The following is a 24,880-nucleotide window of genomic DNA, read 5'->3' as shown; positions in this document are numbered from 1 at the left end:
AGTGCTGCTGGGAATTGTTCTGTCTCTGAAGCAAGATGGTAGGTACACAGGTGTTGTAGTTTTCACATTTTACTAACTCTGAAATCAGGATGGTCCTACAATCACCGTGGCAGTTGTGATGAAGTTATTGGCCAATGCCTTTCTCTTTTAATCACTTGTATTTATGCACAAAAATGATGTCAGAAAGGCTTGGCATCTTTAAAGGACATTTATTTAAGGTAAAGTACAAGAACACTTGTTTGGTTATTAGGAAAAGAAGGAACGATATGCCTATTTTACAGATGAGAACACTGAGGCTCAGAGAAGGTAACCTGCTGCAGTCGCACAATGGGATCTTTGCAGAACAGTGATCCACCAGCCCACTTCTCTATGCAAAGCCCTGTCTGTAGTATGCGAAGGAAGCAAGCAAACAAGCCTGAGCTAGGACCAGCACAAGAACCCGCGGCACCACCATTCTTACCATCATGTTCCAACACTACAGAGATGAGCATCAATTTTACTAGATTGAGGGGAGGGAGGGGTGGGGGCCGGGAGCCGGTTTTCGAACTTCAGTGAGCTCACAGCTCTTAGCTGGCCTTATCTCGAGAGCATCCAGTCCACCCTTGAGCTGTGTCTGGCTCCCAGGCTTCTACCTCTAGCCTCTGGCATGACCCGGGCTGCGGCCAGAAACAGGCTCCCACCTGGAATTCCAGCGTTCACTCCTGGAACGTCCAGCATCCAGTCCTCCTCCAGCCACTAATTCAACTTTTGAATGCCCTGCTCACAAGGGTTTCTCCACACCAAATCTGCAGGAACTTTTTTCTTCTGGGGCTCCAAAACCAAATCCTTAAACCTCACATGAGGGAGAGTATTTGTTAGGTCAGAGCATCCTTGTTGATTGGACCTCCAGTTTGTGACTTCCACAGACCTCATCACGGGAGGCTGGGGAGAGGTCTCTTCTGTTGGTGGACGGAATGGTGGGCACTTGGTGGGGAGCACTGATGAGAAAGGGAGCCAGCCCAAGACCTACACATATGCACTGTTTCCCCTGGCCAAACAAGGTTCCTGACCCCAGAATTAACCCAGAGTTTCCCAGAAGACTAGGAGCTGCAGGGAGCCGCAATTAATGCTTTACTCTCCACCAGCTTTTCCTTGGACCCAAGGAGGAGAAATTACAAAAAGATCACATCACACTCCTTTGATCTGATGATTTCCACACAGGCAAGTGCAGGGAAACACTAGTCTGAAGGAAGAAAATGCATTAAAAACACGTGCACAGTGACTTCCCTGGTGGAGCAGTGGTTAAGAATCCGCCTGCCGACGCAGGGGACCCAAGTTCGAGCCCTGGTCCAGGAAGATCCCACATGCCACGGAGCAACGAAGCCCGTGCACCAAAACTACTGAGCCTGTGCTCTACAGCCTGCGAGCCACAACTACCGAAGCCCGCACGCCTAGAGCCCGTGCTCCCCAACAAGAGAAGCCAAAAATAAATAATAAAATAAATTTACGGGAAAAACAACACGTGCATAGCCCATAGCTGTTTATAAAGTTCTTGAATGTGTGTGCCCCCTTCCGATTCTCACGTCTTTCCACTTTGCGGATAAGCAAGCGGAAGTTCAGAGCATTTGAAGGACTTGCTCAAGGTGGCAGGTGATGGTGCAGAGAGGGAGCTACCTCGGTGCAACAACTTTCAGACAGTGTGCCACCCCGGTCCCGCACAGAGGTACACAGATGGTGGAGGAGACAGGACAGCACAAGTCATGATCACAACTCTGAGTGACAAATACAATGAGAGACGTGTGTTTGGGGACTGGATCTATTCAGAGGAGGGGGTCTGGGGCATGGGAAGGAGTTCTGGGTTAGGGAAGGCTTCACAGGGGAACTGGCACTCACCATCGTCCACGTTTACTGAGATTTTATGAAAGGACAGACTAAGGACCGCCACTGCCAACTCTGCCCTATTCGATACAATTAAACCATGAGCTTAAATGGTTCAAATTGATCCCATCATCTTACATTGCTATAGATTTCATCCAGTAGCTGAATTTGGGGGAGGAAAAGAAAAAGGACCCACACAAAACTTTCCCACTTGAAGACATTTTTATTTTGGTAACGCACCTGAGTCCCTGGCAGGATGGGCCTGTCCTCCACGGGGGCAATGGGGTGTTTGGGGGAGGATGGGGTCCCTGCCCTGAGGGGGCAGCTGGGGGATGAGGCAAAGGGCTCTGTGACAGTGATAGGTCACAAAGGGCTTTGTGACACTGATAGGTCACAAAGGGCATCAGAGGATAAATAGGCTGTGCCAGGTGGTTAGGCTGACAAAGTGGTTACTTCTCTCACTAGGATGGAAGTTCACCACAGCCTCTTGGGGACATAAAAACCCAGAAGCAGAAGTGAGGTGAGGTGGAGGGGGAGCCTACCGTACCTCTCGACACACTTGAAGAGATTCAGCCTGGGCTGAAGGCGCCCTACAGCGTCCCAACTGTGATCATCTGGGCCCCTACCCACACCCCTGCCTCTGGGAGACCCGGAGGCAAACGTGGGGGCCTGTGGGGCGGGCTTGGAAGACCTGCCACAGGGCCGCGTGTGTGACGCAGGAGCATCGCAGCTCGCTCTTCTGCCAGTGAGGCCGAGGGAGGGAAGAGCCAGGGAGCCGCCTTAACCGCGCTGCCTGTCGTGATCAAAGACAGCCATGAGTGGGGACTCTCTGCTCCCGAATCACACGGCCCGGAGCAGCACCTGGGTGGACCTGTTCAACACCACCACGGGGAATCTGCAGCAGCAACTGCACAAGGGCGAATACGACCATTTCAAGTACGCGCCGATATTCGAGAGCGACTTCATCCAGGTCACGAAGAGGGGAGAAGCGATTGACGTGCACAACTGGGGCGGCCTGGTGACCATGGGCATCACATCCACCAGCCCCGTCCTCCCGCTCCCAGACATCATGCTGCTGGCCCAACGGGCCACCGGCTGTGAAAAGCATGCCGAGTGCAGCCAGGCCACCAAGGGCAAGAGCCACAAGGCTGCAAAGAGCTTAGAGCTCACCAGGCTCCTTCCCTTGGAGTTCGTGAGGATCTCCACTCACAATCGTGAGAAACAACAGCTGCGCGTGAAGCTTGCCACTGGCCGCTACTTCTACATGCAGCTGTGTCCCCCTCTGGACGCGCGGGAAGACGTCTCCGCCGAGTGGGAACAGCTGATTTACCTCCTGCGACCACCAGTGGACAGTGAAAGCAACACCTATGCCATTCCCGTCTGGAACATGCCCTGCATGCCTGTGTTCGAGGAGGAGCAGGACGGGAGGAGACCGGCCGTGGAGGATTTCCAAGGAAAGGGGCATCAGGACCAGGTGAACGTCAGCAGCCTGCACACGTGCCCTGAGGTGGCCGGGGCCACGCCTGCAGCTTTCGCTGGGGGGCACGGAATCCAACTGGACTCCCACAAGCCCGATACCATGCCCGATGTGGCCACTGCGAAAGCAAAACCTACTACAGGGCTCGACAAAGCGTCAGCATCGCAGTCAACGAGAAAGGTGGCGACAGCAGGGGTGGCAGGAGGCACCGCAGCGGGTGCTTTGAGCACGGCAGTGATCAAGTCTCCTGCCGCTGAAGAGCGGAGCACGGCCGTAGCAGCCACAGCCAGCGACGGGCCCGGAGGAAGCAAAACCAACAGAGCCACTGGGGACACTGCCACAACATCCCTGAGGAGCGGGAAAACGGCCTTGGCAGGTGCTGAGAACAATTCAGAGTATGCTTCCAGCACGTCCACCAGCCTCTCACCAGGGGCCGGCATGACTGTGGTCGGAGCAGAACCTACCAGCAAGACCGTCAAAGCAAGAGCCGACAAGGACGATGAGGGCACCCTCGTCTCAAGCTTGCCACAGGAAGGCAAAGTGAGCGAACAGGATGGCAGCTCACAGAGAGTGTCCCAGGCCCGCAAGGGAAGAAGGGAGAGGAGGGAGCACTGGGGAGAGGACAGAGCTCTGACGAGCCCCAAGCTCTGCAGTTCCGTGGAAAGCCACCACAAGGCAGCGGGGAGCAAGACAATCCCCAAAGCAGCTGGCCCGTGCTCAGGCGGCCGCAGAGCCACTAGAGAGGACCAAAAGGCCAAAGGCCACGGCAGCCCGGGGGGCAGCGTGCAGGGCACTGCTCCCAAAGGCATCAGCCGTGCTCCTATCACCAGTGAGTCCAAGACCTGGCACAAATCGGGCAGGAGCTTATCTCCAGCGCGTTCAGGTCCCACCACCAACATACTCAGCAGGATCAGCTCTTTCTTCAGGAATGTGAGAGCCAGACTTACAAAAAAGACAGTGGCCTCATCACGAAATAAACATGGGAGCATCCTGGCGGAGCCAGTGGAAGGGACCCGAGTGGAGGCCATGACAGAGACAGCAGAGAGTGGCCAGGGCCTGGAAATCACTGGTGTGACATCTGAGATCACGGAGCCAGTGACCGTTGAAGCCCATCAATAGGACCTAGAGCTGGGAGCTGCAAAGGGGACCAGGGCTCTGGGAAATACCCCTGGAGAGCCCATTTCAGCTTCCTTACTGCAATTTAAACAGTCTGAGAATGCAGGCAGTGTTTTGTCTGAATTTCTAGGTCCCGAAGCCCAGCCGTAGCCTCACAGTGGATTCTGTGATGTCAGCTGTGCCACAGTCTGAGACCCAGTGTCCAGGCAAGGGCAGCCCCACCTCACACGCATGCTCAGCGCCAACAGCACTGCTCCATCTGGCTTCCACTCCTTTCTGGCTTTGCCCCCCAGGGCCATGGCTCAAAGTCAGACTATGGTCTTGGAAGCTCTCCTTCACTATCCCCCTATTCTTTCTCTCTTTTTTTTTTTTTTTGCGGTACGCGGGCCACTCACTGTTGTGGCCTCTCCCGTCACGGAGCACAGGCTCCGGACACGCAGGCCCAGCGGCCATGGCTCACGGGCCCAGCCGCTCCGCAGCCTGTGGGATCATCCAGGACCGGGGCACGAACTCATGTTCCCTGCATCCTCAGGTGGACTCTCAACCACTGCGCCAGCAGGGAATCCCCCCCCCTATTCTTTTTATAAACGCTTATTCCCCCTGAAGGTCTGTAAACAGAGCCAGAACAGGACTCATGTCCCCTCGGGCTATTCAGTGGACAGAAATAAGGGCGGCAGTATTAGCTAGCAATCAGAACAGCAAGCACTCTCATCTAGACTTAGCCGTTCCCTGCCCAGGTATATACCCTGGAGAATCACACATGGTCTAAGAAACAACTCTGAGAATGTTTAGAGCAAAAATAACTTAACAGCACAACACGGGCAACAGCCCAAATTTCCATCAGCAGAATTCATACAGCAGGATAGGATGAGATTGGCATATTCAATAGTGAAAAATAAATGAGCTACACACATTAGCATAGATCAACTTCTCATGGTTTTTAAAAACATCAGAAGAATGGGATACAGTTCCACTCATGGAACCATTCTGAAACAAGCTCAAACAACGGATTGCATAGGGTCCATGTTTAAAAAAACGGTAGCTAAACCTGAGGGAAGAGTCAACGCAAAATGGAGGACAGTTTTCTCTAGGGTGGAAAGGCTAAGTCAAGGAGGTTGACACAAGGCTGTTAGTGCTGCTGGGAATTGTTCTGTCTCTGAAGCAAGATGGTAGGTACACAGGTGTTGTAGTTTTCACATTTTACTAACTCTGAAATCAGGATGGTCCTACAATCACTGTGGCAGTTGTGATGAAGTTATTGGCCAATGCCTTTCTCTTTTAATCACTTGTATTTATGCACAAAAATGATGTCAGAAAGGCTTGGCATCTTTAAAGGACATTTATTTAAGGTAAAGTACAAGAACTCTTGTTTGGTTATTAGGAAAAGAAGGAACGATATGCCCATTTTACAGATGAGAACACTGAGGCTCAGAGAAGGTAACCTGCTGCAGTCGCACAATGGGATCTTTGCAGAACAGTGATCCACCAGCCCACTTCTCTATGCAAAGCCCTGTCTGTAGTATGCGAAGGAAGCAAGCAAACAAGCCTGAGCTAGGACCAGCACAAGAACCCGCGGCACCACCATCCTTACCATCATGTTCCAACACTACAGAGATGAGCATCAATTTTACTAGATTGAGGGGAGGGAGGGGTGGGGGCCGGGAGCCGGTTTTCGAACTTCAGTGAGCTCACAGCTCTTAGCTGGCCTTATCTCGAGAGCATCCAGTCCACCCTTGAGCTGTGTCTGGCTCCCAGGCTTCTACCTCTAGCCTCTGGCATGACCCGGGCTGCGGCCAGAAACAGGCTCCCACCTGGAATTCCAGCGTTCACTCCTGGAACGTCCAGCATCCAGTCCTCCTCCAGCCACTAATTCAACTTTTGAATGCCCTGCTCACAAGGGTTTCTCCACACCAAATCTGCAGGAACTTTTTTCTTCTGGGGCTCCAAAACCAAATCCTTAAACCTCACATGAGGGAGAGTATTTGTTAGGTCAGAGCATCCTTGTTGATTGGACCTCCAGTTTGTGACTTCCACAGACCTCATCACGGGAGGCTGGGGAGAGGTCTCTTCTGTTGGTGGACGGAATGGTGGGCACTTGGTGGGGAGCACTGATGAGAAAGGGAGCCAGCCCAAGACCTACACATATGCACTGTTTCCCCTGGCCAAACAAGGTTCCTGACCCCAGAATTAACCCAGAGTTTCCCAGAAGACTAGGAGCTGCAGGGAGCCGCAATTAATGCTTTACTCTCCACCAGCTTTTCCTTGGACCCAAGGAGGAGAAATTACAAAAAGATCACATCACACTCCTTTGATCTGATGATTTCCACACAGGCAAGTGCAGGGAAACACTAGTCTGAAGGAAGAAAATGCATTAAAAACACGTGCACAGGGACTTCCCTGGTGGCACAGTGGTTAAGAATCCGCCTGCCGACGCAGGGGACCCGGGTTCGAGCCCTGGTCCAGGAAGATCCCGCATGCCACGGAGCAACTAAGCCCGTGCGCCACAACTACTGAGCCTGTGCTCTAGAGCCCGCGAGCCACAACTACCGAAGCCCGCACGCCTAGAGCCCGTGCTCCCCAACAAGAGAAGCCAAAAATAAATAATAAAATAAATTTACGGGAAAAACAACACGTGCATAGCCCTTAGCTGTTTATAAAGTTCTTGAATGTGTGTGCCCCCTTCTGATTCTCACGTCTTTCCACATTGCGGATAAGCAAGCGGAAGTTCAGAGCATTTGAAGGACTTGCTCAAGGTGGCAGGTGATGGTGCAGAGAGGGAGCTACCTCGGTGCAACAACTTTCAGACAGTGTGCCACCCCGGTCCCGCACAGAGGTCCACAGATGGTGGAGGAGACAGGACAGCACGAGTCATGATCACAACTCTGAGTGACAAATACAATGAGAGACGTGTGTTTGGGGACTGGATCTATTCAGAGGAGGGGGTCTGGGGCATGGGAAGGAGTTCTGGGTTAGGGAAGGCTTCACAGGGGAACTGGCACTCACCATCGTCCACGTTTACTGAGATTTTATGAAAGGACAGACTAAGGACCGCCACTGCCAACTCTGCCCTATTCGATACAATTAAACCATGAGCTTAAATGGTTCAAATTGATCCCATCGTCTTACATTGCTATAGATTTCATCCAGTAGCTGAATTTGGGGGAGGAAAAGAAAAAGGACCCACACAAAACTTTCCCACTTGAAGACATTTTTATTTTGGTAACGCACCTGAGTCCCTGGCAGGATGGGCCTGTCCTCCGCGGGGGCAATGGGGTGTTTGGGAGAGGATGGGGGCCCTGCCCTGAGGGGGCAGCTGGGGGATGAGGCAAAGGGCTCTGTGACAGTGATAGGTCACAAAGGGCTTTGTGAAAGGGCCTCAGAGGATAAATAGGCTGTGCCAGGGGGTTAGGCTGACAAAGTGGTTACTTCTCTCACTAGGACGGAAGTTCACCACAGCCTCTTGGGGAGATAAAAACCCAGAAGCAGAAGTGAGGTGAGGCGGAGGGGGAGCCTACCGTACCTCTCGACACACTTGAAGAGATTCAGCCTGGGCTCCAGGCACCCTACAGCGTCCCAACTGTGATCATCTGTGCCCCTACACACACCCCTGCCTCTGGGAGACCCGGAGGCAAACGTGGGGGCCTGTGGGGCGGGCTTGGAAGACCTGCAACGGGGCCGCCTGTGTGACGCAGGAGCATCGCAGCTCGCTCTTCTGCCAGTGAGGCCGAGGGAGGGAAGAGCCAGGGAGCCGCCTTAACCGCGCTGCCTGTCGTGATCAAAGACAGCCATGAGTGGGGACTCTCTGCTCCCGTATCACACGGCCCGGAGCAGCACCTGGGTGGACCTGTTCAACACCACCACGGGGAAGCTGCAGCAGCAACTACACAAGGGCGAATACGACCATTTCAAGTATGCGCCGATATTCGAGAGCGACTTCATCCAGGTCACGAAGAGGGGAGAAGCGATTGACGTGCACAACTGGGGCGGCCTGGTGACCATGGGCATCACATCCACCAGCCCCGTCCTCCCGCTCCCAGACATCATGCTGCTGGCCCAACGGGCCACCGGCTGTGAAAAGCACGCCGAGCGCAGCCAGGCCACCAAGGGCAAGAGCCACAAGGCTGCAAAGACCTTAGAGCTCACCAGGCTCCTTCCCTTGGAGTTCGTGAGGATCTCCACTCACAATCGTGAGAAAGAGCAGCTGCGCGTGAAGCTTGCCACTGGCCGCTGCTTCTACCTGCAGCTGTGTCCCCCTCTGGACGCGCGGGAAGACCTCTTCGCCGAGTGGGAACAGCTGATTTACCTCCTGCGACCACCAGTGGACAGTGAAAGCAACACCTATGCCGTTCCCGTCTGGGACATGCCCTGCATGCCTGTGTTCGAGGAGGAGCAGGACGGGAGGAGCCCGGCCGTGGAGGATTTCCAAGGAAAGGGGCATCAGGACCAGGCGTCAGCAGCCTGCACACGTGCCCTGAGGTGGCCGGGGCAACGCCTGCAGCTTTTGCTGGGGGGCACGGAATCCAACTGGACTCCCACAAGCCCGATACCATGCCCGATGTGTCCACTGCGAAAGCAAAACCTACTACAGAGCTCGACAAAGCGTCAGCATCGCAGTCAACGACAAAGGTGGAGACAGCAGGGGTGGCAGGAGGCACTGCAGCGGGTGCTTTGAGCACGGCAGTGATCAAGTCTCCTGCCGCTGAAGAGCGGAGCACGGCCGTAGCAGCCACAGCCAGCGACGGGCCCGGAGGAAGCAAAACCAACAGAGCCACTGGGGACACTGCCACAACATCCCTGAGGAGCGGGAAAACGGCGTTGGCAGGTGCTGAGAACAATTCAGAGTATGCTTCCAGCACGTCCACCAGCCTCTCCCCAGGGGCCGGCATGACTGTGGTCGGAGCAGAACCTACCAGCAAGACTGTCAAAGCAAGAGCCGACAAGGACGATGAGGGGACCCTCGTCTCAAGCTTGCCACAGGAAGGCAAAGTGAGCGAACAGGATGGCAGCTCACAGAGAGTGTCCCAGGCCCGCAAGGAAAGAAGGGAGAGGAGGGAGCACTGGGGAGAGGACAGAGCTCTGACGAGCCCCAAGCTCTGCAGTTCCGTGGAAAGCCACCACAAGGCAGCGGGGAGCAAGACAATCCCCAAAGCAGCTGGCCCGTGCTCAGGCGGCCGCAGAGCCACTAGAGAGGACCAAAAGGCCAAAGGCCACGGCAGCCCGGGGGGCAGCGAGCAGGGCACTGCTCCCAAAGGCATCAGCCGTGCTCCTATCACCAGTGAGTCCAAGACCTCGCACAAATCGGGCAGGAGCTTATCTCCAGCGCGTTCAGGTCCCACCACCAACATACTCAGCAGGATCAGCTCTTTCTTCAGGAATGTGAGAGCCAGACTTACAAAAAAGACAGTGGCCTCATCACGAAATAAACATGGGAGCATCCTGGCGGAGCCAGTGGAAGGGACCCGAGTGGAGGCCATGACAGAGACAGCAGAGAGTGGCCAGGGCCTGGAAATCACCGGTGTGACATCTGAGACCATGGAGCCAGTGACCGTTGAAGCCCATCAATAGGACCTAGAGCTGGGAGCTGCAAAGGGGACCAGGGCTCTGGGAAATACCCCTGGAGAGCCCATTTCAGCTTCCTTACTGCAATTTAAATAAAAAAAACATACAGTCTGAGAACGCAGGCAGTGTTTTGTCTGAATTTCTAGGTCCCGAAGCCCAGCCGTAGCTTCACAGTGGATTCTGTGATGTCAGCTGTGCCACAGTCTGAGACCCAGTGTCCAGGCAAGGGCAGCCCCACCTCACACGCATGCTCAGCGCCAACAGCACTGCTCCATCTGGCTTCCACTCCTTTCTGGCTTTGCCCCCCAGGGCCATGGCTCAAAGTCAGACTATGGTCTGGGAAGCTCTCCTTCACTATCCCGCTATTCATTTTTTTTTTTTTTTTTGCGGTACGCGGGCCACTCACTGTTGTGGCCTCTCCCGTCACGGAGCACAGGGTCCGGACGCGCAGGCCCAGCGGCCATGGCTAACGGGCCCAGCCGCTCCGCGGCCTGTGGGATCTTCCAGGACCGGGGCACGAACTCATATTCCCTGCATCCTCAGGTGGACTCTCAACCACTGCGCCACCAGGGAATCCCTCCCCCTATTCTTTTTATAAATGCTTATTCCACCTGAAGGTCTGTAAACAGAGCCAGAACAGGACTCATGTCCCCTCGGGCTATTCAGTGGACAGAAATAAGGGCGGCAGTATTAGCTAGCAATCAGAACAGCAAGCACTCTCATCTAGACTTAGCCGTTCCCTGCCCAGGTATATACCCTGGAGAAACACACATGGTCTAAGAAACAACTCTGAGAATGTTTAGAGCAAAAATAACTTAACAACACAACACGGGCAACAGCCCAAATTTCCATCAGCAGAATTCATACAGCAGGATAGGATGAGATTGGAATATTCAATAGTGAAAAATAAATCAGCTACACACATTAGCATAGATCAACTTCTCATGGTTTTTAAAAACATCAAAAGAATGGGATACAGTTCCACTCATGGAACCATTCTGAAACAAGCTCAAACAACGGATTGCATAGGGTCCATGTTTAAAAAGACGGTAGGTAAACCTGAGGGAAAAGTAAACACAAAATGGAGGACAGTTTTCTCTAGGGTGGAAAGGCTAGGTCAAGGAGGTTGACACAAGGCTGTTAGTGCTGCTGGGAATTGTTCTGTCTCTGAAGCAAGATGGTAGGTACACAGGTGTTGTAGTTTTCACATTTTACTAACTCTGAAATCAGGATGGTCCTACAATCACCGTGGCAGTTGTGATGAAGTTATTGGCCAATGCCTTTCTCTTTTAATCACTTGTATTTATGCACAAAAATGATGTCAGAAAGGCTTGGCATCTTTAAAGGACATTTATTTAAGGTAAAGTACAAGAACACTTGTTTGGTTATTAGGAAAAGAAGGAACGATATGCCTATTTTACAGATGAGAACACTGAGGCTCAGAGAAGGTAACCTGCTGCAGTCGCACAATGGGATCTTTGCAGAACAGTGATCCACCAGCCCACTTCTCTATGCAAAGCCCTGTCTGTAGTATGCGAAGGAAGCAAGCAAACAAGCCTGAGCTAGGACCAGCACAAGAACCCGCGGCACCACCATTCTTACCATCATGTTCCAACACTACAGAGATGAGCATCAATTTTACTAGATTGAGGGGAGGGAGGGGTGGGGGCCGGGAGCCGGTTTTCGAACTTCAGTGAGCTCACAGCTCTTAGCTGGCCTTATCTCGAGAGCATCCAGTCCACCCTTGAGCTGTGTCTGGCTCCCAGGCTTCTACCTCTAGCCTCTGCCATGACCCGGGCTGCGGCCAGAAACAGGCTCCCACCTGGAATTCCAGCGTTCACTCCTGGAACGTCCAGCATCCAGTCCTCCTCCAGCCACTAATTCAACTTTTGAATGCCCTGCTCACAAGGGTTTCTCCACACCAAATCTGCAGGAACTTTTTTCTTCTGGGGCTCCAAAACCAAATCCTTAAACCTCACATGAGGGAGAGTATTTGTTAGGTCAGAGCATCCTTGTTGATTGGACCTCCAGTTTGTGACTTCCACAGACCTCATCACGGGAGGCTGGGGAGAGGTCTCTTCTGTTGGTGGACGGAATGGTGGGCACTTGGTGGGGAGCACTGATGAGAAAGGGAGCCAGCCCAAGACCTACACATATGCACTGTTTCCCCTGGCCAAACAAGGTTCCTGACCCCAGAATTAACCCAGAGTTTCCCAGAAGACTAGGAGCTGCAGGGAGCCGCAATTAATGCTTTACTCTCCACCAGCTTTTCCTTGGACCCAAGGAGGAGAAATTACAAAAAGATCACATCACACTCCTTTGATCTGATGATTTCCACACAGGCAAGTGCAGGGAAACACTAGTCTGAAGGAAGAAAATGCATTAAAAACACGTGCACAGTGACTTCCCTGGTGGATCAGTGGTTAAGAATCCGCCTGCCGACGCAGGGGACCCAAGTTCGAGCCCTGGTCCAGGAAGATCCCACATGCCACGGAGCAACGAAGCCCGTGCACCAAAACTACTGAGCCTGTGCTCTACAGCCTGCGAGCCACAACTACCGAAGCCCGCACGCCTAGAGCCCGTGCTCCCCAACAAGAGAAGCCAAAAATAAATAATAAAATAAATTTACGGGAAAAACAACACGTGCATAGCCCATAGCTGTTTATAAAGTTCTTGAATGTGTGTGCCCCCTTCCGATTCTCACGTCTTTCCACTTTGCGGATAAGCAAGCGGAAGTTCAGAGCATTTGAAGGACTTGCTCAAGGTGGCAGGTGATGGTGCAGAGAGGGAGCTACCTCGGTGCAACAACTTTCAGACAGTGTGCCACCCCGGTCCCGCACAGAGGTACACAGATGGTGGAGGAGACAGGACAGCACAAGTCATGATCACAACTCTGAGTGACAAATACAATGAGAGACGTGTGTTTGGGGACTGGATCTATTCAGAGGAGGGGGTCTGGGGCATGGGAAGGAGTTCTGGGTTAGGGAAGGCTTCACAGGGGAACTGGCACTCACCATCGTCCACGTTTACTGAGATTTTATGAAAGGACAGACTAAGGACCGCCACTGCCAACTCTGCCCTATTCGATACAATTAAACCATGAGCTTAAATGGTTCAAATTGATCCCATCATCTTACATTGCTATAGATTTCATCCAGTAGCTGAATTTGGGGGAGGAAAAGAAAAAGGACCCACACAAAACTTTCCCACTTGAAGACATTTTTATTTTGGTAACGCACCTGAGTCCCTGGCAGGATGGGCCTGTCCTCCACGGGGGCAATGGGGTGTTTGGGGGAGGATGGGGGCCCTGCCCTGAGGGGGCAGCTGGGGGATGAGGCAAAGGGCTCTGTGACAGTGATAGGTCACAAAGGGCTTTGTGACACTGATAGGTCACAAAGGGCATCAGAGGATAAATAGGCTGTGCCAGGTGGTTAGGCTGACAAAGTGGTTACTTCTCTCACTAGGATGGAAGTTCACCACAGCCTCTTGGGGACATAAAAACCCAGAAGCAGAAGTGAGGTGAGGTGGAGGGGGAGCCTACCGTACCTCTCGACACACTTGAAGAGATTCAGCCTGGGCTGAAGGCGCCCTACAGCGTCCCAACTGTGATCATCTGGGCCCCTACCCACACCCCTGCCTCTGGGAGACCCGGAGGCAAACGTGGGGGCCTGTGGGGCGGGCTTGGAAGACCTGCCACAGGGCCGCGTGTGTGACGCAGGAGCATCGCAGCTCGCTCTTCTGCCAGTGAGGCCGAGGGAGGGAAGAGCCAGGGAGCCGCCTTAACCGCGCTGCCTGTCGTGATCAAAGACAGCCATGAGTGGGGACTCTCTGCTCCCGAATCACACGGCCCGGAGCAGCACCTGGGTGGACCTGTTCAACACCACCACGGGGAATCTGCAGCAGCAACTGCACAAGGGCGAATACGACCATTTCAAGTACGCGCCGATATTCGAGAGCGACTTCATCCAGGTCACGAAGAGGGGAGAAGCGATTGACGTGCACAACTGGGGCGGCCTGGTGACCATGGGCATCACATCCACCAGCCCCGTCCTCCCGCTCCCAGACATCATGCTGCTGGCCCAACGGGCCACCGGCTGTGAAAAGCATGCCGAGTGCAGCCAGGCCACCAAGGGCAAGAGCCACAAGGCTGCAAAGAGCTTAGAGCTCACCAGGCTCCTTCCCTTGGAGTTCGTGAGGATCTCCACTCACAATCGTGAGAAACAACAGCTGCGCGTGAAGCTTGCCACTGGCCGCTACTTCTACATGCAGCTGTGTCCCCCTCTGGACGCGCGGGAAGACGTCTTCGCCGAGTGGGAACAGCTGATTTACCTCCTGCGACCACCAGTGGACAGTGAAAGCAACACCTATGCCATTCCCGTCTGGAACATGCCCTGCATGCCTGTGTTCGAGGAGGAGCAGGACGGGAGGAGACCGGCCGTGGAGGATTTCCAAGGAAAGGGGCATCAGGACCAGGTGAACGTCAGCAGCCTGCACACGTGCCCTGAGGTGGCCGGGGCCACGCCTGCAGCTTTCGCTGGGGGGCACGGAATCCAACTGGACTCCCACAAGCCCGATACCATGCCCGATGTGGCCACTGCGAAAGCAAAACCTACTACAGGGCTCGACAAAGCGTCAGCATCGCAGTCAACGAGAAAGGTGGCGACAGCAGGGGTGGCAGGAGACACCGCAGCGGGTGCTTTGAGCACGGCAGTGATCAAGTCTCCTGCCGCTGAAGAGCGGAGCACGGCCGTAGCAGCCACAGCCAGCGACGGGCCCGGAGGAAGCAAAACCAACAGAGCCACTGGGGACACTGCCACAACATCCCTGAGGAGCGGGAAAACGGCGTTGGCAGGTGCTGAGAACAATTCAGAGTATGCTTCCAGCACGTCCACCAGCCTCTCACCAGGGGCCGGCATGACTGTGGTCGGAGCAGAACCTACCAGCAAGACCGTCAAAGCAAGAGCCGACAAGGACGATGAGGGCACCCTCGTCTCAAGCTTGCCACAGGAAGGCAAAGTGAGCGAACAGGATGGCAGCTCACAGAGAGTGTCCCAGGCCCGCAAGGGAAGAAGGGAGAGGAGGGAGCACTGGGGAGAGGACAGAGCTCTGACGAGCCCCAAGCTCTGCAGTTCCGTGGAAAGCCACCACAAGGCAGCGGGGAGCAAGACAATCCCCAAAGCAGCTGGCCCGTGCTCAGGCGGCCGCAGAGCCACTAGAGAGGACCAAAAGGCCAAAGGCCACGGCAGCCCGGGGGGCAGCGTGCAGGGCACTGCTCCCAAAGGCATCAGCCGTGCTCCTATCACCAGTGAGTCCAAGACCTGGCACAAATCGGGCAGGAGCTTATCTCCAGCGCGTTCAGGTCCCACCACCAACATACTCAGCAGGATCAGCTCTTTCTTCAGGAATGTGAGAGCCAGACTTACAAAAAAGACAGTGGCCTCATCACGAAATAAACATGGGAGCATCCTGGCGGAGCCAGTGGAAGGGACCCGAGTGGAGGCCATGACAGAGACAGCAGAGAGTGGCCAGGGCCTGGAAATCACTGGTGTGACATCTGAGATCACGGAGCCAGTGACCGTTGAAGCCCATCAATAGGACCTAGAGCTGGGAGCTGCAAAGGGGACCAGGGCTCTGGGAAATACCCCTGGAGAGCCCATTTCAGCTTCCTTACTGCAATTTAAACAGTCTGAGAATGCAGGCAGTGTTTTGTCTGAATTTCTAGGTCCCGAAGCCCAGCCGTAGCCTCACAGTGGATTCTGTGATGTCAGCTGTGCCACAGTCTGAGACCCAGTGTCCAGGCAAGGGCAGCCCCACCTCACACGCATGCTCAGCGCCAACAGCACTGCTCCATCTGGCTTCCACTCCTTTCTGGCTTTGCCCCCCAGGGCCATGGCTCAAAGTCAGACTATGGTCTTGGAAGCTCTCCTTCTCTATCCCCCTATTCTTTCTCTCTTTTTTTTTTTTTTTTGCGGTACGCGGGCCACTCACTGTTGTGGCCTCTCCCGTCACGGAGCACAGGCTCCGGACACGCAGGCCCAGCGGCCATGGCTCACGGGCCCAGCCGCTCCGCAGCCTGTGGGATCATCCAGGACCGGGGCACGAACTCATGTTCCCTGCATCCTCAGGTGGACTCTCAACCACTGCGCCACCAGGGAATCCCCCCCCACCTATTCTTTTTATAAACGCTTATTCCCCCTGAAGGTCTGTAAACAGAGCCAGAACAGGACTCATGTCCCCTCGGGCTATTCAGTGGAAAGAAATAAGGGCGGCAGTATTAGCTAGCAATCAGAACAGCAAGCACTCTCATCTAGACTTAGCCGTTCCCTGCCCAGGTATATACCCTGGAGAAACACACATGGTCTAAGAAACAACTCTGAGAATGTTTAGAGCAAAAATAACTTAACAGCACAACACGGGCAACAGCCCAAATTTCCATCAGCAGAATTCATACAGCAGGATAGGATGAGATTGGAATATTCAATAGTGAAAAATAAATGAGCTACACACATTAGCATAGATCAACTTCTCATGGTTTTTAAAAACATCAGAAGAATGGGATACAGTTCCACTCATGGAACCATTCTGAAACAAGCTCAAACAACGGATTGCATAGGGTCCATGTTTAAAAAAACGGTAGCTAAACCTGAGGGAAGAGTCAACGCAAAATGGAGGACAGTTTTCTCTAGGGTGGAAAGGCTAAGTCAAGGAGGTTGACACAAGGCTGTTAGTGCTGCTGGGAATTGTTCTGTCTCTGAAGCAAGATGGTAGGTACACAGGTGTTGTAGTTTTCACATTTTACTAACTCTGAAATCAGGATGGTCCTACAATCACTGTGGCAGTTGTGATGAAGTTATTGGCCAATGCCTTTCTCTTTTAATCACTTGTATTTATGCACAAAAATGATGTCAGAAAGGCTTGGCATCTTTAAAGGACATTTATTTAAGGTAAAGTACAAGAACTCTTGTTTGGTTATTAGGAAAAGAAGGAACGATATGCCCATTTTACAGATGAGAACACTGAGGCTCAGAGAAGGTAACCTGCTGCAGTCGCACAATGGGATCTTTGCAGAACAGTTATCCACCAGCCCACTTCTCTATGCAAAGCCCTGTCTGTAGTATGCGAAGGAAGCAAGCAAACAAGCCTGAGCTAGGACCAGCACAAGAACCCGCGGCACCACCATCCTTACCATCATGTTCCAACACTACAGAGATGAGCATCAATTTTACTAGATTGAGGGGAGGGAGGGGTGGGGGCCGGGAGCCGGTTTTCGAACTTCAGTGAGCTCACAGCTCTTAGCTGGCCTTATCTCGAGAGCATCCAGTCCACCCTTGAGCTGTGTCTGGCTCCCAGGCTTCTACCTCTAGCCTCTGCCATGACCCGGGCTGCGGCCAGAAACAGGCTCCCACCTGGAATTCCAGCGTTCACTCCTGGAACGTCCAGCATCCAGTCCTCCTCCAGCCACTAATTCAACTTTTGAATGCCCTGCTCACAAGGGTTTCTCCACACCAAATCTGCAGGAACTTTTTTCTTCTGGGGCTCCAAAACCAAATCCTTAAACCTCACATGAGGGAGAGTATTTGTTAGGTCAGAGCATCCTTGTTGATTGGACCTCCAGTTTGTGACTTCCACAGACCTCATCACGGGAGGCTGGGGAGAGGTCTCTTCTGTTGGTGGACGGAATGGTGGGCACTTGGTGGGGAGCACTGATGAGAAAGGGAGCCAGCCCAAGAACTACACATATGCACTGTTTCCCCTGGCCAAACAAGGTTCCTGACCCCAGAATTAACCCAGAGTTTCCCAGAAGACTAGGAGCTGCAGGGAGCCGCAATTAATGCTTTACTCTCCACCAGCTTTTCCTTGGACCCAAGGAGGAGAAATTACAAAAAGATCACATCACACTCCTTTGATGTGATGATTTCCACACAGGCAAGTGCAGGGAAACACTAGTCTGAAGGAAGAAAATGCATTAAAAACACGTGCACAGGGACTTCCCTGGTGGCACAGTGGTTAAGAATCCGCCTGCCGACGCAGGGGACCCGGGTTCGAGCCCTGGTCCAGGAAGATCCCGCATGCCACGGAGCAACTAAGCCCGTGCGCCACAACTACTGAGCCTGTGCTCTAGAGCCCGCGAGCCACAACTACCGAAGCCCGCACGCCTAGAGCCCGTGCTCCCCAACAAGAGAAGCCAAAAATAAATAATAAAATAAATTTACGGGAAAAACAACACGTGCATAGCCCTTAGCTGTTTATAAAGTTCTTGAATGTGTGTGCCCCCTTCTGATTCTCACGTCTTTCCACATTGCGGATAAGCAAGCGGAAGTTCAGAGCATTTGAAGGACTTGCTCAAGGTGGCAGGTGATGGTGCAGAGAGGGAGCTACCTCGGTGCAACAACTTTCAGACAGTGTGCCACCCCGGTCCCGCACAGAGGTACACAGATGGTGGAGGAGACAGGACAGCACGAGTCATGATCACAACTCTGAGTGACAAATGCAATGAGAGACGTGTGTTTGGGGACTGGATCTATTCAGAGGAGGGGGTCTGGGGCATGGGAAGGAGTTCTGGGTTAGGGAAGGCTTCACAGGGGAACTGGCACTCACCATCGTCCACGTTTACTGAGATTTTATGAAAGGACAGACTAAGGACCGCCACTGCCAACTCTGCCCTATTCGATACAATTAAACCATGAGCTTAAATGGTTCAAATTGATCCCATCGTCTTACATTGCTATAGATTTCATCCAGTAGCTGAATTTGGGGGAGGAAAAGAAAAAGGACCCACACAAAACTTTCCCACTTGAAGACATTTTTATTTTGGTAACGCACCTGAGTCCCTGGTAGGATGGGCCTGTCCTCCGCGGGGGCAATGGGGTGTTTGGGAGAGGATGGGGGCCCTGCCCTGAGGGGGCAGCTGGGGGATGAGGCAAAGGGCTCTGTGACAGTGATAGGTCACAAAGGGCTTTGTGAAAGGGCCTCAGAGGATAAATAGGCTGTGCCAGGGGGTTAGGCTGACAAAGTGGTTACTTCTCTCACTAGGACGGAAGTTCACCACAGCCTCTTGGGGAGATAAAAACCCAGAAGCAGAAGTGAGGTGAGGCGGAGGGGGAGCCTACCGTACCTCTCGACACACTTGAAGAGATTCAGCCTGGGCTCCAGGCACCCTACAGCGTCCCAACTGTGATCATCTGTTCCCCTACCCACACCCCTGCCTCTGGGAGACCCGGAGGCAAACGTGGTGGCCTGTGGGGCAGGCTTGGAAGACCTGCAACGGGGCCGCCTGTGTGACGCAGGAGCATCGCAGCTCGCTCTTCTGCCAGTGAGGCCGAGGGAGGGAAGAGCCAGGTAGCCGCCTTAACCGCGCTGCCTGTCGTGATCAAAGACAGCCATGAGTGGGGACTCTCTGCTCCCGTATCACACGGCCCGGAGCAGCACCTGGGTGGACCTGTTCAACACCACCACGGGGAAGCTGCAGCAGCAACTACACAAGGGCGAATATGACCATTTCAAGTATGCGCCGATATTCGAGAGCGACTTCATCCAGGTCACGAAGAGGGGAGAAGCGATTGACGTGCACAACTGGGGCGGCCTGGTGACCATGGGCATCACATCCACCAGCCCCGTCCTCCCGCTCCCAGACATCATGCTGCTGGCCCAACGGGCCACCGGCTGTGAAAAGCACGCCGAGCGCAGCCAGGCCACCAAGGGCAAGAGCCACAAGGCTGCAAAGACCTTAGAGCTCACCAGGCTCCTTCCCTTGGAGTTCGTGAGGATCTCCACTCACAATCGTGAGAAACAACAGCTGCGCGTGAAGCTTGCCACTGGCCGCTGCTTCTACCTGCAGCTGTGTCCCCCTCTGGACGCGCGGGAAGACCTCTTCGCCGAGTGGGAACAGCTGATTTACCTCCTGCGACCACCAGTGGACAGTGAAAGCAACACCTATGCCGTTCCCGTCTGGGACATGCCCTGCATGCCTGTGTTCGAGGAGGAGCAGGACGGGAGGAGCCCGGCCGTGGAGGATTTCCAAGGAAAGGGGCATCAGGACCAGGTGAACGTCAGCAGCCTGCACACGTGCCCTGAGGTGGCCGGGGCCACGCCTGCAGCTTTTGCTGGGGGGCACGGAATCCAACTGGACTCCCACAAGCCCGATACCATGCCCGATGTGGCCACTGCGAAAGCAAAACCTACTACAGAGCTCGACAAAGCGTCAGCATCGCAGTCAACGACAAAGGTGGAGACAGCAGGGGTGGCAGGAGGCACCGCAGCGGGTGCTTTGAGCACGGCAGTGATCAAGTCTCCTGCCACTGAAGAGCGGAGCACGGCCGTAGCAGCCACAGCCAGCGACGGGCCCGGAGGAAGCAAAACCAACAGAGCCACTGGGGACACTGCCACAACATCCCTGAGGAGCGGGAAAACGGCCTTGGCAGGTGCTGAGAACAATTCAGAGTATGCTTCCAGCACGTCCACCAGCCTCTCCCCAGGGGCTGGCATGACTGTGGTCGGAGCAGAACCTACCAGCAAGACTGTCAAAGCAAGAGCCGACAAGGACGATGAGGGGACCCTCGTCTCAAGCTTGCCACAGGAAGGCAAAGTGAGCGAACAGGATGGCAGCTCACAGAGAGTGTCCCAGGCCCGCAAGGGAAGAAGGGAGAGGAGGGAGCACTGGGGAGAGGACAGAGCTCTGACGAGCCCCAAGCTCTGCAGTTCCGTGGAAAGCCACCACAAGGCAGCGGGGAGCAAGACAATCCCCAAAGCAGCTGGCCCGTGCTCAGGCGGCCGCAGAGCCACTAGAGAGGACCAAAAGGCCAAAGGCCACGGCAGCCCGGGGGGCAGCGAGCAGGGCGCTGCTCCCAAAGGCATCAGCCGTGCTCCTATCACCAGTGAGTCCAAGACCTCGCACAAATCGGGCAGGAGCTTATCTCCAGCGCGTTCAGGTCCCACCACCAACATACTCAGCAGGATCAGCTCTTTCTTCAGGAATGTGAGAGCCAGACTTACAAAAAAGACAGTGGCCTCATCACGAAATAAACATGGGAGCATCCTGGCGGAGCCAGTGGAAGGGACCCGAGTGGAGGCCATGACAGAGACAGCAGAGAGTGGCCAGGGCCTGGAAATCACCGGTGTGACATCTGAGACCATGGAGCCAGTGACCGTTGAAGCCCATCAATAGGACCTAGAGCTGGGAGCTGCAAAGGGGACCAGGGCTCTGGGAAATACCCCTGGAGAGCCCATTTCAGCTTCCTTACTGCAATTTAAATAAAAAAACATACAGTCTGAGAACGCAGGCAGTGTTTTGTCTGAATTTCTAGGTCCCGAAGCCCAGCCGTAGCCTCACAGTGGATTCTGTGATGTCAGCTGTGCCACAGTCTGAGACCCAGTGTCCAGGCAAGGGCAGCCCCACCTCACACGCATGCTCAGCGCCAACAGCACTGCTCCATCTGGCTTCCATTCCTTTCTGGCTTTGCCCCCCAGGGCCATGGCTCAAAGTCAGACTATGGTCTGGGAAGCTCTCCTTCACTATCCCGCTATTCTTTTTTTTTTTTTTTTTTGCGGTACGCGGGCCACTCAGTGTTGTGGCCTCTCCCGTCACGGAGCACAGGCTCCGGATGCGCAGGCCCAGCGGCCATGGCTCACGGGCCCAGCCGCTCCGCGGCCTGTGGGATCTTCCAGGACCGGGGCACGAACTCATATTCCCTGCATCCTCAGGTGGACTCTCAACCACTGCGCCACCAGGGAATCCCTCCCCCTATTCTTTTTATAAATGCTTATTCCTCCTGAAGGTCTGTAAACAGAGCCAGAACAGGACTCATGTCCCCTCGGGCTATTCAGTGGACAGAAATAAGGGCGGCAGTATTAGCTAGCAATCAGAACAGCAAGCACTCTCATCTAGACTTAGCCGTTCCCTGCCCAGGTATATACCCTGGAGAAACACACATGGTCTAAGAAACAACTCTGAGAATGTTTAGAGCAAAAATAACTTAACAGCACAACACGGGCAACAGCCCAAATTTCCATCAGCAGAATTCATACAGCAGGATAGGATGAGATTGGAATATTCAATAGTGAAAAATAAATCAGCTACACACATTAGCATAGATCAACTTCTCATGGTTTTTAAAAACATCAAAAGAATGGGATACAGTTCCACTCATGGAACCATTCTGAAACAAGCTCAAACAACGGATTGCATAGGGTCCATGTTTAAAAAGACGGTAGCTAAACCTGAGGGAAAAGTAAACACAAAATGGAGGACAGTTTTCTCTAGGGTGGAAAGGCTAGGTCAAGGAGGTTGACACAAGGCTGTTAGTGCTGCTGGGAATTGTTCTGTCTCTGAAGCAAGATGGTAGGTACACAGGTGTTGTAGTTTTCACATTTTACTAACTCTGAAATCAGGATGGTCCTACAATCACCGTGGCAGTTGTGATGAAGTTATTGGCCAATGCCTTTCTCTTTTAATCACTTGTATTTATGCACAAAAATGATGTCAGAAAGGCTTGGCATCTTTAAAGGACATTTATTTAAGGTAAAGTACAAGAACACTTGTTTGGTTATTAGGAAAAGAAGGAACGATATGCCTATTTTACAGATGAGAACACTGAGGCTCAGAGAAGGTAACCTGCTGCAGTCGCACAATGGGATCTTTGCAGAACAGTGATCCACCAGCCCACTTCTCTATGCAAAGCCCTGTCTGTAGTATGCGAAGGAAGCAAGCAAACAAGCCTGAGCTAGGACCAGCACAAGAACCCGCGGCACCACCATTCTTACCATCATGTTCCAAAACTACAGAGATGAGCATCAATTTTACTAGATTGAGGGGAGGGAGGGGTGGGGGCCGGGAGCCGGTTTTCGAACTTCAGTGAGCTCACAGCTCTTAGCTGGCCTTATCTCGAGAGCATCCAGTCCACCCTTGAGCTGTGTCTGGCTCCCAGGCTTCTACCTCTAGCCTCTGCCATGACCCGGGCTGCGGCCAGAAACAGGCTCCCACCTGGAATTCCAGCGTTCACTCCTGGAACGTCCAGCATCCAGTCCTCCTCCAGCCACTAATTCAACTTTTGAATGCCCTGCTCACAAGGGTTTCTCCACACCAAATCTGCAGGAACTTTTTTCTTCTGGGGCTCCAAAACCAAATCCTTAAACCTCACATGAGGGAGAGTATTTGTTCGGTCAGAGCATCCTTGTTGATTGGACCTCCAGTTTGTGACTTCCACAGACCTCATCACGGGAGGCTGGGGAGAGGTCTCTTCTGTTGGTGGACGGAATGGTGGGCACTTGGTGGGGAGCACTGATGAGAAAGGGAGCCAGCCCAAGACCTACACATATGCACTGTTTCCCCTGGCCAAACAAGGTTCCTGACCCCAGAATTAACCCAGAGTTTCCCAGAAGACTAGGAGCTGCAGGGAGCCGCAATTAATGCTTTACTCTCCACCAGCTTTTCCTTGGACCCAAGGAGGAGAAATTACAAAAAGATCACATCACACTCCTTTGATCTGATGATTTCCACACAGGCAAGTGCAGGGAAACACTAGTCTGAAGGAAGAAAATGCATTAAAAACACGTGCACAGGGACTTCCCTGGTGGCGCAGTGGTTAAGAATCCGCCTGCCGACGCAGGGGACCCGGGTTCGAGCCCTGGTCCAGGAAGATCCCGCATGCCACGGAGCAACTAAGCCCGTGCGCCACAACTACTGAGCCTGTGCTCTAGAGCCCGCGAGCCACAACTACCGAAGCCCGCACGCCTAGAGCCCGTGCTCCCCAACAAGAGAAGCCAAAAATAAATAATAAAATAAATTTACGGGAAAAACAACACGTGCATAGCCCTTAGCTGTTTATAAAGTTCTTGAATGTGTGTGCCCCCTTCTGATTCTCACGTCTTTCCACATTGCGGATAAGCAAGCGGAAGTTCAGAGCATTTGAAGGACTTGCTCAAGGTGGCAGGTGATGGTGCAGAGAGGGAGCTACCTCGGTGCAACAACTTTCAGACAGTGTGCCACCCCGGTCCCGCACAGAGGTACACAGATGGTGGAGGAGACAGGACAGCACGAGTCATGATCACAACTCTGAGTGACAAATACAATGAGAGACGTGTGTTTGGGGACTGGATCTATTCAGAGGAGGGGGTCTGGGGCATGGGAAGGAGTTCTGGGTTAGGGAAGGCTTCACAGGGGAACTGGCACTCACCATCGTCCACGTTTACTGAGATTTTATGAAAGGACAGACTAAGGACCGCCACTGCCAACTCTGCCCTATTCGATACAATTAAACCATGAGCTTAAATGGTTCAAATTGATCCCATCGTCTTACATTGCTATAGATTTCATCCAGTAGCTGAATTTGGGGGAGGAAAAGAAAAAGGACCCACACAAAACTTTCCCACTTGAAGACATTTTTATTTTGGTAACGCACCTGAGTCCCTGGCAGGATAGGCCTGTCCTCCGCGGGGGCAATGGGGTGTTTGGGAGAGGATGGGGGCCCTGCCCTGAGGGGGCAGCTGGGGGATGAGGCAAAGGGCTCTGTGACAGTGATAGGTCACAAAGGGCTTTGTGAAAGGGCCTCAGAGGATAAATAGGCTGTGCCAGGGGGTTAGGCTGACAAAGTGGTTACTTCTCTCACTAGGACGGAAGTTCACCACAGCCTCTTGGGGAGATAAAAACCCAGAAGCAGAAGTGAGGTGAGGCGGAGGGGGAGCCTACCGTACCTCTCGACACACTTGAAGAGATTCAGCCTGGGCTCCAGGCACCCTACAGCGTCCCAACTGTGATCATCTGTGCCCCTACCCACACCCCTGCCTCTGGGAGACCCGGAGGCAAACGTGGGGGCCTGTGGGGCGGGCTTGGAAGACGTGCAACGGGGCCGCCTGTGTGACGCAGGAGCATCGCAG

The 24,880-nt window shown here is 53.6% G+C and overlaps 1 protein-coding gene and 1 pseudogene across 2 annotated transcripts; both read left to right on the top strand.

The window, feature by feature from the left end:
• The first annotated feature begins 8,237 nt into the window (after positions 1-8,237).
• On the top strand, positions 8,238-19,291 carry LOC309801697 (Golgi-associated RAB2 interactor protein 4-like; annotated as a pseudogene). The gene is made up of 2 exons: positions 8,238-9,009; positions 19,258-19,291. The product of its transcript is annotated as a Golgi-associated RAB2 interactor protein 4-like (transcript).
• A 100-nt stretch (positions 19,292-19,391) lies between these two features.
• Positions 19,392-24,864, top strand: LOC309801696 (Golgi-associated RAB2 interactor protein 4-like; the record flags this gene model as incomplete). The annotated part of the gene is made up of 2 exons (XM_082646768.1): positions 19,392-20,209; positions 24,840-24,864. The coding sequence occupies 2 exons, from the start codon at positions 19,392-19,394 to the stop codon at positions 24,862-24,864; spliced, it is 843 nt and encodes a 280-aa protein (XP_082502894.1).
• Positions 24,865-24,880: the final 16 nt, after the last annotated feature.

The sequence above is a fragment of the Mesoplodon mirus genome, assembly GCF_964341445.2.
Source record: "Mesoplodon mirus genome assembly, contig: SUPER_3_unloc_2, whole genome shotgun sequence".
In the NCBI taxonomy this organism is placed as follows: domain Eukaryota; kingdom Metazoa; phylum Chordata; class Mammalia; order Artiodactyla; family Ziphiidae; genus Mesoplodon; species Mesoplodon mirus.
This window is presented reverse-complemented; position numbering and strand designations above follow the sequence as displayed.